Source organism: Amborella trichopoda, chromosome 2 (assembly GCF_054954075.1).
Source record: "Amborella trichopoda isolate Santa Cruz 75 chromosome 2, AtrichopodaSantaCruz75HAP2 v2.0, whole genome shotgun sequence".
In the NCBI taxonomy this organism is placed as follows: Eukaryota; Viridiplantae; Streptophyta; class Magnoliopsida; order Amborellales; family Amborellaceae; genus Amborella; species Amborella trichopoda.
The window spans coordinates 55,749,701-55,765,741 of NC_142337.1; the positions used below are offsets into that span (position 1 = coordinate 55,749,701).

General features: G+C 37.1%; 1 protein-coding gene across 10 annotated transcripts; it reads left to right on the top strand.

Annotated features, from left to right (window-relative positions):
* Window positions 1–2,983: 2,983 nt before the first annotated feature.
* On the top strand, window positions 2,984–12,587 carry LOC18431393 (Galactosyltransferase family protein). 10 transcript variants are annotated; one of them, XM_088858704.1, is made up of 10 exons: window positions 2,984–3,241; window positions 6,920–7,615; window positions 7,740–7,835; window positions 8,841–8,890; window positions 9,144–9,385; window positions 9,512–9,790; window positions 10,410–10,538; window positions 11,379–11,558; window positions 11,709–11,816; window positions 12,305–12,587. In XM_088858704.1, the coding sequence occupies exons 4-10, from the start codon at window positions 8,860–8,862 to the stop codon at window positions 12,509–12,511; spliced, it is 1,176 nt and encodes a 391-aa protein (XP_088714830.1). In that variant the 5' UTR covers window positions 2,984–3,241; window positions 6,920–7,615; window positions 7,740–7,835; window positions 8,841–8,859; the 3' UTR covers window positions 12,512–12,587. The 10 variants fall into 10 exon arrangements, with proteins under 10 accessions (XP_088714830.1, XP_088714831.1, XP_088714833.1 ...); XM_088858705.1 differs by having other exon boundaries at window positions 2,984–3,136; XM_088858707.1 differs by lacking the exon at window positions 8,841–8,890.
* Window positions 12,588–16,041: the final 3,454 nt, after the last annotated feature.

The following is a 16,041-nucleotide window of genomic DNA, read 5'->3' on the forward strand; positions in this document are numbered from 1 at the left end:
AGACTTATGACCTCACTGAGCTCATAAATCCTCACTATGACTTTTAATAGAGCAAAATGGAGAACTAAAGATTCATGTAATCAACCCCAACTAATTAGAAAAAAAAACTAAAATAATAATAATGATATCCTTTTAAGGGTGGCACCTACCACTGCTTTATCCCTTTCAATCAAACCACCTAAATGAAGAGTCCTTTACATTTTTGGTTCACCTTAGTAGGTAAAGGACCTACATGCCTCTGTAAACCCTTTGATGTTGGTCTTGCTGGGTTTGATGTGAGAGGTCAAGAGCAAGTTGGCAGCATGGGTTGGGAACGGCCATGTTCATCTCTATTGTATGTCGCGTTTGAGTTTTTGTCTTCAAATGATACTTGACGTTGAATATCACGTGGCTCACCTGGTTCAAAATGGATAGAGCCATGTAAAACTTTGATATTATTTTTATTTTTCCTTTTACTTCTTCAAAATTTGAAAGTCTTAAAGTCCTTTAAGAAAACGTACCTTAAGTTAATGGAATTGACCCCGTATTTTTCTATAAGGAAATGTATGCAATAAGACCATCTAGTTTTAGAATAAGGAGATCATTATTGACTGTTTGATGTAAAATCGGCTGGTTGGGGATTTGTTATTGACTAGGCACAATGTCCATAATAAACATTTTCGAATGTTGTGATGCCCTTTAATATATTAAATATCACAGTTAATTCTAAGAATAATTGTTACCTCATTGTACTGAAAGTAATTAGTCGCATAATATATAAATAATTCCATTTCCAACTTTCTTCCTTTTTTTATTTAACATTAATGTGAAAATTTCATTGAAAAAGTATACAAAGAGAATTTATTTTTGATACAAAGAGGTCACAAATACTTTTGTTCTTTACATTTTAAATTTGGATGGTTGTAAGAGTATCATTGACTACTTCGTGACATACTCCAAGCCATCTAATTTTGTATCCAATAATTAGGAATAATTATGATCTCATTGTATAAAGGTAAATATTCTCATAATACAATCCCATTTTCATCTATCTTTTAATAGGATGTACAATTTATTATAAAACAGTTTAAAAAGTCAATAGAGCTACACAAATTCAGAACTTTTTGCAAAAATTTAAAACTTAATAACTATCAAAATTGCATTCTCTATAGGTCAATAGTCTCTCTCTCTACTGGGAATAGGTGCCAAGGTATCTAATGCTGACCTCGCCCTCCGCCATAATCCTTCATATGAATCCCTTAAATAGATTCATATTAGAACAATGATTTCATGCAAACCTTGTGTAGTAATATGATGCAACAACTTCAAAAAACCATCTTATGGCTATTTGTTTGTTCTAAATTTTAAAATATACACTCTTTTCATTCTAATGAACAATTACAAAACATTGAAAACACAACATATAAAGTATTTTTTTAGCCCAATTAACACACGCCGTTCATTTTGGTTAGATGCTTAGATCTAGGCCTTAGAAGAATTTTTTCATTTCCAATTTTTTTGGATGACTTTATTATCATTAGATGAACAATGTTAAAAAGAAAAAAATAATTTTGAGTTTATAAAGGCTAAGATCTTGAAATTCACAAAATGAATGGTCTAGATTCGTTTTTAGAGTGGATTCATTTTGACCATATTTAAGGTTCAAATTGAACTTTTACTTTTGCGATGATTGATTATTGAGATAAAAAGAGAGTGTGTGTAAAATTTGGGGTCATACAAATACCACAAATATGGTTTTTTAGAAGTGTCGTTGCAGTATACTATGATACAACCGTTGCATTGGATCATTGCTCTTCATATTATGAGATAAAGACTTGGCAACAACGTGATTGACAAAGCAATTATGAGAAGGTTCAGAGTACGTTAAAAAGTTCTTCCCTTTTGGACCATCAAGATCCATCTTTAAAAAGAATGGATTGGTAGTGCGGATCATCCACCGCCAATCCCGGTTTAGATCGAATGGATCATCGATTCAAATCATTCTTGAATTGTCTAGATTGGTGATCTAAATAAAATAAAAATTATAATATAGGTTTATGGGGTAGATATTTAGGGGGACCACGGTAAATATTAGGTAAGTTTAGAAAAAAAAAGAAAAAAAAAAGAAAAAAAAAAAGGGGGTTTTAAGGGAACCAGGTCAGAACTCATATCATTCTAGAACTGGTTTAATTCCAACTAATTCTGCATATGGATCAGTGACCTGGATTGAAAATCATCAGGTTTTAAAAAAACTTCTCAAAGTACCTATAATTTTAGCTGGCATAGATTCCCTAACGAACTACCATTAAAATCCCCCCCCCAAGGCAATTCTTCCCTTCTTGATTTTCCTACTTCCACTTTTTTCTCGAGCTCTAATGGAAAACGAACTTTCTTATCAAACAGGACCTTATGAATACTGTGATCCCTATGACCATAGAAAATCACGTGTCATAGGTTTACTACCATATGCTCTACGGATGACCCGCGGTCGTAAGACGCATAGTTCACTCTCTCTCTCCACCATCGATCCATCAATCAAACATGAATCCTGTGACATGGTGAAAGTGGATTATGACAAAGTTGATTACAATCCATATTGACCATAGAACCAGTTGCACCGCTTCATAGTTTGTCCATCAGTTGGATCACAAAATAGGGTTATTTAGGACATAAAAACCGAACCAGTGACGTGGCGTGCAAAACCCACTCTCCCCCATCACCATAAAACCTATTGATCAGACGGTGAAGACCCCCAATATGTTGTACTTTCAGTCTTTCACCATGACCAGATGGATCATAATGTATGTTCCCATGGACCACAATATACGTTTCATGGGGGTACGGTCGATATATAAAGCAATATAAAGGGCATTTCAGAGGAATCTTTCTCTTTTAGCATTGTTTAGTACTGGAGCCCTTCTCCGTACATTTTCTTATGCAGACAGAAGCGAGGGGAGAGTGAAATAACATGGAGGTTACTGAAAAATGTAAGAGAAAGAGAGAGAAAATGCAGATAATTAAAAGTACAGAGGACTCATTGTTCGTTGTTTACTGCATTTACATAGCGTCGCCATTAATACACAGATCGAACTGCATTAAGGAGCAAGTCTCAGAAGCATGTGGACTCAGCTTCATGTCTGTTTCGATGAATTTAGAGGTTGGAGAAACCCTAATTTACTGAAAATGCGAAGTCTTGACCTAAAAAATTTGTCGCCTAGCAATGTAGAGTGCCATTGGAGCAATCACATGCCAGATTTTAGATGTAAATTCTTGTCACTCATGTTAATGGTTTATTGCTTTTATGGTTCAGTGTTTTGAAAGCTACATAATGCTCAACTAATACTTCCATGATATCTTTGTTCAAATTCGCTGTAACTTTGATTATGTGGTTTTTTAGTATAAATGACTGTGAAGCAATGTTCAATGTTGTCCAATATTGGCGGACTTGATGAGTTTGTGCGTTTAACTGATACAACTTTTGCAGTTTCTGGATCTCTGATGTAATTCTTTGCTTGTTTGCTGTTATTTGTTGGTGATCTTGCACTATTTTCTGATTTAATTGGTTTGTTTCTCTCATTTTTTGGGTTGATTTTTTTGTAAGACAATCTGCTTATCCTTTAGTAAAAAATAATAATTTAAATGTCAAGTAGTTGATTGGAGCCCTTGATTTATTCTTGAATATTTACATTAAGTGAGAAATGGTACTTTTGAAGTTCAATTTCCATCAAAGCTGCGATTTTTCTGTGAGTTCCAGGCCAATCTCTGGGAGAACTTTAGCTTGTTCTATATGTCATTGACATGGACTTTCATATAGCCCAGTCATGATCCAGAAACTGGACCCCTTATAAAAAAACATTGGCAAATGCAGTCATGCACTTACATTCAAATGCACACATATGTTATTACAAACTTGTTCTTAGCAAATGATGACAATTATCGCCGCCCAAAAATGACAAACCAAAAGGTAGGGTAATTGTTATGCGATTTGTTTGGTAGAAGTTAACAATCGTCATTACAAATAAAGCAATGTTCTGTGACTCGCCCGAGTCTAAATGGACATGGGTGAGTTCCTCGGCCTCTCGCCCTATGGGCATGGCCGAGGAGGGTGTACACCTATTAAAACTAATGTTTGCCCATTCATTTGGGGTTCGAATTCCTCTAATGCCTCTATTTCCTCTTAAATCCACTCTTTTTTTTAAAAAATTTATATGAATAAGTCAGTCTCTCATAAAAAAAAATCGAAAGATGTGGGTCAATCCCAAGACCTCATGGGAGATGTCCATCACAACAAACCAAAGCGTTGTGTTATGCAACGTGTAAAAAGGGGGTAAGTCTTGTACTATATAGTAAAGTTTTTTGCTTTATTTTTTATCTTTTAAAATGGCCTGGACTCGGGTGAGTTATTTTGGACTCGCCCGAGTAAATCGTCTCGGCCAACGGGCAAGTCCTATGCCGACCCAAGTCCCATCACCTTGAAATAAAGTACTTTGGCAAATCTCGTGTGTGCGTTTGTGTGCATGCTTCTACATGTGCATGTGTGTGCACGTTTGCACGATCCTTCTCCATCCGAAATACTAGAAATTGTAGGGCTTGTGTACTCTGATTGTGTTTTCCATACAAACACTGTGTAAAAATGCATGCTAAACCATCTGTTGTTGACAACAGATTCTTGAGGACGCCTTTATCATACTGTTTGTATGGTGAATGCTATTCATGGTATGCTTTCTTGAAATAATAAGAATCAGAATATAACGCAGTGGATGTAATCATAAGGTTGAATCTGGAAGAGCTTCACTATAAACTAATATGCGAATGGGTATGACTTTTTTTTAGACAGAAAAAAGAAGAAGAAGAAGAAGAAGATGATGAAGATGGGAATGTCCACTACGAGGGGGATTGCACAGGAGTGAATATATGGTTGAGCATAAACCACTTTGAGCTTCATGTGCTAAGCTTATAATTTCTGTAAGGAGTTTTGAGTTATTTGATAGATAAATCCCTAGACGATTGGGTATAGATAACAACACTGGAAACATTAAATCACATTGGGTTGAACATCTTCAGTGTACTTGCTTTCACATTGGGTTTAACATCTTCAATGTACTTGTTTGGGTCACTCATGTTGGATTTGGTGCTATCCAAAATCACCAACATATGGAAATCCCATATTATGTGGGATTGATATATTCTCATATTATGTGGGGTTGAAATATTTCTATATTATGTGGGATTGAGATTGATATTTGATAAGTTTTCTAAAGGAAATATAAATCCAAAGAGGATTAGGACTCTTGGATATATCTATTAGTCTTTTGAGATATATGTAACATCAATAAGAAGTTTCCTACTTAGTATGGACTCCTAATCTTATATGTATGGGGATGAAAGTGTGTAGAATTTGGTGTGCCCAATTTTGGTCACCAAATGGGAATTGTGGTTTTCTAGAGAGAGAGGGAGGCAAAGCCTCTTGTGCATAAGATGCAATTTCTTCTTAGAGAAGAGAGCTTCCTATGAAGAGAAACATTGATGGTGCCTCCTGCAGAGTGAGATGTTGGTTTCTTGTAGAGAAGCGGTTCCCATGGAGATTTTGGGTTGTTTCCCCTTTTAGTGAGATGAAGTCTCGTTTGCTCTCAAAATTGTTCTCTTCCTAGACAGTGGTCTAGTTATGGAATAGAGATGAGAGATCGGCATGGTGCCGTTTGGGAAAGTAGATTTAAGAGGGTTTGCTCTACTGTATTTTTGTCGAGGTTTGTTCTAAAATCTTTGATTTAACTTTCATTGGTATAGTGGATTTCTATTTTCCGTGCCTGTGGATGTTAGCCCTTTTGGGGTGAACAACGTAAATCTTTGTATTCTTGTTGTATGTGTTTCATGCTTTATTTCTCATACTTTATTTGTCAAATATTAACCCATCGGGTTTAGCGCTTCCGCGCACAACGAGTGGTATCAGACCACAATAACTCATACCTCCAAAATTTTCTTATGAGAATATTTGTGTTAGTGACCATATATTCTTCTCATTAATAATGATTCAGTTACACCTTTATCACAAAACAAGAATACAGAAAGGAAACTCCTACTCTTAAGATACTTGGGTGCATATCGCTATTGATATAATATCTTTTTTTTTGAGAAAAAACATCTTCAATTCCTCTCATCAGGGGTAGGTAACGGGTCGGGTCGACCCCACAATCTGACAGGTTGACCCAAAGAGAATGGTTATGTAGAGGGATTCGAACCCACAACCTAGTGAACAATAGATATAATATATTTTCATGTTTATATGGCATTCAGCTTCTTGCAATTGAGCTCCTTATTTTAATGGTGTCAAATAAATGTGAAACAACAATTTTAGAAAGAATATAATGATCATGTTCTCATATCATAAATCATCATCATCCGAGCCTTATTCCAATTATTTGGAGTCGGCTCTATGAATATTGCCGCCATTCTGCTCTAACAAGGGCTATAACCTCAGTCAGACTATAATGCGCTATATTTTTCTTACTACTTCCATCTATGTTCTTTAGGGCCTTCCTTTTACCTTTTTAGAGCCTTCCACTTGAACCAAATCTCCCCTCTTAACTGGTGTTATTCATGCTGCACATGACTGAACCACCTAAGTCTACTTTCCCTCATTTTATCGCCTAAGTTCCTTCGGATGTATTTGTTCCGAATTCTATCCATCCTTATCTTGCCACTTATCCGTCTCAACATCTTCATCTCAGCTATACTCATTCTATGGACATATGGTTTTTTGAGTGCCCAACATTCCGTCCCATAAACTTGTTCTTGCCTATTTGTTTTTCCATAATCTTGTGGCATACTTAAATTAGCACGCTACTTTATATCTTTATTGTAATGGTATTCACCTTGTCTTTGACTTAGTCTTTAGATTTGATTCTACCCAAATGCAAATTGCTATTTAACTGTTGGACAGGTTGATTGTATTCCCTCTATTGAGAATGGGGAATTATTGCTTAGAAATGCTTCAGTCTTTGACCGAGGTAAGCATCTTGGTGGTGATTGGTTTTGCATTTGAGTTCGCAAGAATGGAAAAGATGCCACAAGATATTTGAGAATGAAGAAGTGGACTGGAGGTACTTTAATTGTCATCTTGGCTTTAGTCTTGGTACTGAGATATAGTCTTATGGAATCACCTCCTCAAAATGATTCACCATCCACTTTCTTTAAGAACCTCTCCAAGGAGAGTCCTCCGATGAAAGCACATAACATTGACAATCGTTCTAAACCTATGGAAAGAGTCAGTCATGCGAAGAAACCTCATATTGTCAATCTTGAAGGGATTGATTACTTATTCTCCTCAGACAATATCTCTGAAAAGGAGTCCATGGTAAAAATCACATGGGCCCAAATGCGTTACTTGATTTCCAGATCGGACGCTTTACCTGGAACTGCTGAAGGGGTCAAAGAAGCTGCCATTGCATGGAAGGATCTGGTTGCCACCATTGAAGAGGACAAGCTTTCAAAGATAGTAAATGGGAGCAAAGTTAGGAACGGTTCATATGATTCAAGTTGCCCTTTTTCTATAGCTGCAACAGATGTGTCCGAATCACAAACTAGAACTCTTTTCCAGATTCCTTGTGGGCTTGTTCAGGATTCTTCAATCACAGTGGTTGGTATTCCAATTGGACTTCTTAACTTTAAGATTCAACTTATTGGCCTAAAAGCTTCAGATGGGCCAGATCCACCTGTTATATTAGATTACAATGTACATTTACAAGGGGATAACTTGACAGAGGAACCAGTCATTATTCAGAATACATGGAGTTCAATACTCAAGTTGGGTAAAGAGGAAAGATGTCCTGCTCCTGCTTCCTCAAATAACGTGAAAGGTATTTTTCTTAAGAATAATATTTATACTGTGATGTTGTTTTTCTGAAAATCAGAAAACTTATTTGTGCAAATGGTGCCTTGTATCTATTTTGTTTTATCTTTCAGGCATCCCTCTTATTTCATCTAGTTGTTGAAAGTGTGCAGTTTTTGTTAGCCTTGACCTGAAATTTAGTTGTAGGTAGTAGGAGAAGGGGGTTAAACTTAAAATACAATGCACTCAAGTTTGAACTACAGATACACATTATGTTCCACAGGTCAACAAATTGAAATAATATACTGATGGAAAAATCTAGTTTCTTGTCGAAATCCACAGAGAGAAACCATATAAGATCAATAGCTTTATCCTCTGAAATTTGATAATCCAGAAATTTGCCCGAGGTTGATGAGCCGTACCCTACACTTCGTTCTTGAGTTGCATGGATCAAAATACTGTTAATTTCAAGAATATCCTGTAAATGCAGCTTTTTTAATCGTTGTTTAGATATTGCTTGGTGCTCAATTGTGCTCCATGGATATGCTTGGCTCAGTGGATGATGGCTTTATTTGTCGTATTTAACCCAGATTTTCCAGTCGAGGATATTGTAAGTGTGTGAGTTTATGCTGAACATTCTTTTTAAAGAATGTTTCATATCAAAAGAGGGCATTTGGGATTCCATCATTTCTTATTTTTATGTGTAAATAGTTCATTATATTGATGTAGTCTACATACGATTCTGTAACAGCTGGCTGAAGGCTCATGTGGTATATTACACCACCCTTGTTGGGCATACTTGGTGTTGCTTTTTTTAGTTAACTTGAAATATTATGGCTGTCAGGCACAAGTTCTATTGAAGGTTAAAAAGTAATCCAATTGAAATACTGGATCGACCACTACTATTGACGTTGTTAAAAATGTGGTACTGGTAATACACCAATACCAGAGGACTTGGCATTTCCAAAGTCATATGGAAAAGAAATAGACTACTATTAAATGTAGAAAATCACTTCCACATTTCCTTTTGCAGAGGAGATGGTGGACATGAGATGACACGGTGGTGGGGAGTTTGGGCAATTGGTAAGGTTAGAACTGGTGTCTGTTACACTCATCTTTCCTCAAAATTTTAGAGCAGATGATGCAAAGTAGAAAGTTAACAAATATGAAATGAAAGTTGTGAAGCCAAGAACTTCATACTATCTCATCAAACACTAAGATATACATCATTTTGTAAACTAGCTACTATCTCACTCATTGTTTTTGTTGCACTTATATGTTTCACGCTTGGGAACATCTCCTTGAGGTCTCTGATTTCGCCCTTGTTATGCTTCAGACAAGGTCGACGGACTTGGTCCTTGTAATGAGCAAGTTGGCAGAATTTCTACGCAAGAGAAATCTAGTGGGAAACAGCCTCACATTCCAAAGTGGTTCAATGCTTCAAGGGGAAGCACAGATAGAAAATTTTCCTTTCCATTTGTTGAAGGACATCCGTTTACTGCAACTCTGTGGGTTGGTATGGAGGGGTTCCACATGACTGTTGATGGGAAGCATGTCACATCTTTTCCTTACAGGGAGGTAATCAATTATATAACTTATATTAAGAAGAGCCTTGATTTTCATGGATGGGCTAGAAAGATAGTGGAAAGATATTGCTAACAAATGACATTGATAACTTCAATCTTTTCTTTCATGTCAACACAGAGCCTGGAACCATGGTTAGTTAGTGGAGTGAGATTAGCCGGTGATTTGCGACTCCTATCTGCTCTTGCCAATGGTCTCCCAATATCTGAAGATATAGCTCTTGTTCCTGACTTGGAGAAGCTCAAAGCTCCTCCTCTCTCCAAGAAAAGACTTGTGATGCTGGCTGGAGTTTTCTCAACGGGGAATAATTTTGAGCGTCGAATGGCAATAAGGAGGTCCTGGATGCTGTATGATGCTATTCGTTCTGGAAATGTAGCTGTACGTTTCTTTGTTGGTCTGGTGAGTGATCTTGTTGAACTTGTGTTGCTGTGCTTACAACATTGTCTGAAGAAAATTGGAAGTATTGTTTACTGATTGAATGCATGCATGTGATACCTTATTTTGATTTCACTAGTACTTTTTTAAATTTTTACTTCCATGTTAAGTTTTGCGATTCTCGAGCGATTATATGAAGACAGTTTGTAACTTCGTTAGCAGGGGTGCTCAATATGGGCATTGAAGTATGAGAAAAAGTGTCACATCCTGAGGACCATTGAAAATCATACTCCTTAGGTTCTTACCAGTTATTGACATGGACACTAATTGAGAGGGACTGGGACCCACCGAGACCCATTTGTAGGTCACATCTCTCTCCAGCACCTTCCATCGGACTTTGGAAACATTCTTTTCCTGTTTTTAGCTAGAAATAATTTATCATTTAATGTAAATATTAGGAAGAGTTGGCTCAACCCCAACAATTCATAGAATGTGCTTGCAACTTATATCCAAGAGCATGCATAATACGTTTCTTGGGAGTATAAAGACATTTTTAATGCACCCCTGAAAGCTTCCTGTCATTATGGTAGTTTAAAGGTTAACCAATATGGATTCCTGACCTAGTTTTTCCTTCATTCTGCAGCACAAGAACAAGCAAGTCAATATTGAACTCTGGGAAGAGGCCCAAACATATGGTGATATCCAGCTCATGCCTTTTGTTGATTATTACAGCCTCATCACATTAAAAACAATTGCTTTATGCATTTTTGGGGTATGTGAATCATTTTCTACTAAAGATCCAAAATTTGGTTACATATTTTCTAGAGAATCTTGTTTTTCTGGAAAGAAAAATAAAAGATGATTTCTCAAAATGCAATTTTAGCTTGTGGTACTTGGAAGAAATGATATATTTCGAGTAATATTTACAGTGATAAACAATTTTAAAGATATACGAAGGAGAAATTTTCTTATCTTTTAAAATGAAGAAAACTTTTGTCAAATGCACAATTACTAATATAAATATTCTTTTTGCGTCATAATCGACTCTCTAGTAGCCTGAAGTTTGATTGGCTTCCAAATTTGCCCACTTTACATGATAAGCACCCGATTTTAGCCAATCAAATCAAGCAGATCATGTAACTTATTAGATTTATATACATATGCTGACGCACTAGCCAGACCAAGAGCCAATCTCAACACCTCATAGGGGACTGCAAGCGTTTCTTTAAGCTTGCCTCCCACTCTCTCTTTTGTTGCCATTGCTGTAAAGCATTTTACCCTGTGGGGCTGTTGTACAGGGCACCCGTTCCCTGGGCCTGCCTATTTTTGTCGCTACTCTTTACTCATACTTTAACACATATTAATACAAAGTCAACTTACTCAAAAAAAAAAAAACTATATACACATGCATATGTCAATCATGCCTATAAGTATTCATTTTTTTGTGTATTTGCATGTAATGCATAACGACCAGTTAATATTGAAGTTAGTTACCGAGCCGCACAAAAGACTCCAGACCAAATAGAAAGAAGAAGATGATGTGTGTGTGTGTGTAAGATCGATAATTTACTTATAGTTCTGATTCTAGAGTTCATTCCTGTGATTTTTGCAGACAAAAATACTCCAGGCAAAATATATTATGAAAACCGATGATGATGCTTTCGTAAGGATCGATGAAGTTCTCCATAGTCTCAGGGAAAAGAAGGTCACACAAGGCCTTTTGTATGGGCTGATATCCATGGACTCTGAGCCTCACAGGAATAAAGACAGCAAATGGTACATCAGTACTGAGGTAAAAGGGAAAATTCTTGTACTTGGTTGTTCAAAATTTGCAGTCTAAATGGCTTTAGAGTCCTTTGGTTGTGACATGGATTTTGATGAAAAGTATTTGATTTAATTTATTTGTCATTATAAGATATTTGAGATGTGAATGAATTTGCAGGAATGGCCCCATGCTAAGTACCCGCCATGGGCTCATGGTCCCGGTTATATTATCTCCCGGGACATTGCGAAATTCATTGTCCAACGTCACCAATCAAGAAATCTAAATGTATGATTTCTTTCTGCAGTTTTTTTATTGTTCCTTTTATATATTCTGTTTTTAGTAAGATTTTCTCTTAATTATTATTTCATATAGATAAATGGAAATAGTTCAGTGAGTGTTATCTGACAAGAATCTCAGTTTCCAGAGAGGGAGACCCATTACTAGGATTGCATTGTGAGAAAGTTGAGAGAGAGAGAGAGAGAGCTACCCATTACTAGGATTACATTGTGAGAACCTTTTGGTCTACTTCAATTTTTTGTATTTTGCTATGAAAAGCTGTATCCTTCTTATCAATTGTTTCTTTGTTATAATATTATTGTTGTTGTTGTTTTCTGTTGTTTTTTTTTGGGGGGGGGGGTGGTTGAGTGTCTTGGACAGTTTACATTTCTTCTACTTATCGCATTAATAAATGGGCATCTTCTTCTTTTCTAGTATTTGTCTTGCCCAACGTTATACAAGATGGTTTCACTAATGGAAGCCAAGTGTTTGTGCAGCTCTTCAAACTAGAAGATGTTGCTATGGGCATATGGATAGAGGAATTCAAGAAAAGTGGGCAAGAGGTAAATTATATCAACAATTTGCAGTTTCGTAATGCTGGTTGTGAGAGCGATTACATCCTCGCTCATTATCAGGGACCAAGATTAATGCTTTGCCTGTGGCAGAAGCTCCAGCAGGAACACCAGCCTGTATGTTGTGAATAGTGATTCCATTTTTGTGATTTTGTAGCGAACTCTAAAAGTTTTGAAACTCTTGGAAATGTAATTCTATTTTTTCCAACATGCTATTCTGAATTTGAGAGAGAGAGTCATTTCCGGAAATTCAGAGACTTGGTAGTGCGTGAACAACTTTTGGTGGTTTCTCTCATGGAGATATCATGTGGCAGTTATTTAAAGATGTGTCATATAAAACCATTGCATCTTGTTCATTTACTTAGACACATTAATGTGCAGGCATGAACTCCATTTTAGGAGAGAGAATACATTAGCAGCTAGTTATGTTCTATTAGACAATTTATCCTTCTATTAGTCGCATTCTTTTCTTAAAATCCATGTGACCCCAATGTCATTTGACAATTTATGGCATGAGGCCTAGTGGGTGGTCATTAGGCCTCATGTTGCTTTGTTTTTCAGAGCCAACATATTCCAAAGGATGAGGGGCAAAGGGAGTAACACGATGGTAGGCTCCTTTATTGGTATTTTGTGGGCTTTGTGCTCCTTTATTGCTCATTTTCAGGCCCAACTACCATAACTTCAGGCAGATAATAAGATATGGGTATGGGTATGAGTTTCTACCCTGTTTACAACAAGGAAAACCAGTATTTGGGGTTGTTTCATGGTGGCCGGAGTTAACCATGGGAGATAATCACCCTGGGTCCTGAAGTTGTCTAGGAAATAGTATGTTCATCCTCTCAAATTCTGTGAGGGGGAGATGCCCTCCGGAAACCAGTATTGAAAGCCGCAAGACGGTCTGCAACCTTTCCCACATAAAGGTTGCGATGGTGAAGGGCTTTATGACACTCCTGCGAGACATTCCTGGGCCTGATAATTGTCGGAGTTACAGTACTTGAAATCTGAGTATCACAGTGGAGTCTGGGATGACATAATCATGCCATGGTGAGGATGATGCATCTGGTCTTTCGTTCACTCGAGAGCAGGGCAGGGCAGGGCGGGTGTGGTGCTTATTTCATTCATGAACCAAAATGTTGTTGCACCTGATGTTGGTGTGGGGAACTGGCGCCTCCAGCAGTTCATGGAACCGTACTGGTTCCAGTAAAAAATTATGGTATCGAGACCCAAGAACTTGGAGGTTGCCGTTGTCATTTCCTAGACACGACAAACCATGAGAGAGAGAGAGAGAGAGAGAGAGAGAGAGATTGTAACAAAAAAATTCGATACCGGGCCCTTGGAAAGAAACAAGAAGCCTTTTTATGGATTTTGCCAATGGGTAGGTATCTTCAACGCGGTAATCCATCTCTCTTGAGTTCTGTGGAACCCTAGAGTGATACGAAACCCACCCGATAGACCGTGATATGCTTTGGAATCAAATTAAATTAAGCGAGTAAATAAGTCAAAATAAATGAAATAGACCAAGATTTGAAAAAAAATCCAAGTGTTCGAAAAAACAAATGAAAATAAGAAAATTGAATAAAATAAGAAAGAAAGAGAAGGCATACAAGTTCTTGATATGAAATTTGAAGCAATACGAGGTCGAATCAAACTGAATAGGATGACATGGGATGTTTTAAAAAAAAATTGAATCAGGAGCTATTCGAAATGCATAAGAATGGATCGTAAGAGAAGGGCATAGGACAGAATGTGAGACACTTTACCCGAAAGAGCTGCAATATCATAGTGGAGTTGGACCACAAAAGCTTTGACTACAATTGGTCCTCCCTGGGTCTACGCCTTAGATGTGCGAGCACTTGAGATCTCTCTTGCTACCTAAAGCTGGCAAAATATTTTGGAGCCAGAACGGCATCATTGTTACGGCTGGAATGACAGGTAGGGGTGGGAATTCGACCCGGACCCAACCCAACTACGTCCAAGTTAGACCCAGACCCACATCCTAATTGGGTCCCGATCGGGTATGGCTCTATAAAGAAAAAATATGTAATTTTATTTTTACATATTTAGTATTATTTATATGTAATTTATAGTAACATATTTCGTTCGGCTTGGCCTCAATCCAGATCCTAATTGACCAAATAAGATCCATGCTAGACCTGGACTTGGACCTGGTCAGGTCAAAGTCAAATGGATCCCAACCCAACCCGAACCTGGTCGGGTCAAGCACTGCTCATTTTTATATATACATATGTCTCTCTCATGCACATTTATGCCTCTTAACTCTCAACAACGACAAAAAATAGTCGAAGGGAAGCTCGTTAAGAATCCCTTTAACCTTCTGGCTACACGATATTATATCATTATATTAAAAATTGTGCCATATAGTATATAAAAAAATATAATAAAATAATAGTAAATTATATACTATATATTACTGAGAGAGAGAGAGAGGGAGAGGAGGATGTCTATGAGCGAAAACTTTAGGTCGGTAAAAAATCGAAAAACATATAAATGGTTCTCAAAATCTGAAAATTATTAGTTTTGGTTTTTGAAAAATCGAAAAATAAGCAGTTTTGTTTTGTTTTTAAAATGATATGAAGTTCAAAAAATGGATATATATGTAATAACGGAAACTAAAGGTATTTTTATAATAACGACAAATATGATGAAGATACACGTAATTTTCCCTAAAATAAATAGCACATTTAAAATATTCAGGTCACTGTAGATTTGAAGACCTAATATAATATCGGGTCCCTACTTCTAGACTCGAACCCAACCCATTTGGTCTAAAAATATGACCCAGACCCGGACCCAAGTGAGGCAAGCCCCCATGGGATTGCCGGGTCGACCTGACCCGTCACATACGCCTAATGAGAGGAACCGAGGATATTTTGAGAACAAATCCTTAGAATTGGAAGATTCGACTCGATAACCATAACATGTGCTGCCGAGTGGGTATGAATAAGAGTCACGGGGAGTAGACATTAGCCAACAAGTTTGGGGACGCAGGTGGAATAGTAGATGTCAGTTACCACGGCAAGGAGCATTGGTGCCAGGTTTGAATTCATGATAAGGAAAAGTGTTTGGTGGGTCGGCCGACTCACTCTATTCTCATTCTTGTGCAGTTTCCCTACAAAATATATCTCAAAGATGTATTTACAATCCAAAATGTTAAGAATTCAATATGACAACGATTTAAATTTGGAAATTTTCTTTTTCAAAAAATATGAAAGCTACTTTTTGAATTCCTTTCTTCACCATCCATTCTAACTTGTAATAGATGCAACATTTCTTTGTCATCACCCACCAAAATGGTGTCCTTCATGATAACAAGGCCTCAGTCTGGCCCAAGCCCCAAAAAACAGGGGCAGGCCCCTATACAAATATGAAAAAGTTATTCAATAGATGTAATATCGACTTAAAAATTTATGGCCAGCAGGCTAGGTCGGTTTGCAGGCCATCCTGGCCCAAGCTCGGCCTGGAAATATTTTGAGCCTACCAGGCCAGCCTGGGCCCAACATACAAGCCTTAGAATGTGACCCGGGTGCAGTCCTATATATAAAAAAAAGGAGATTCTTTGAATACCATTAGTTGGTGTAGAGATGACACAAGGGTACCCTGAAATTTTGGAATTTTCTATAAGAACGAAATATGAAATCAGG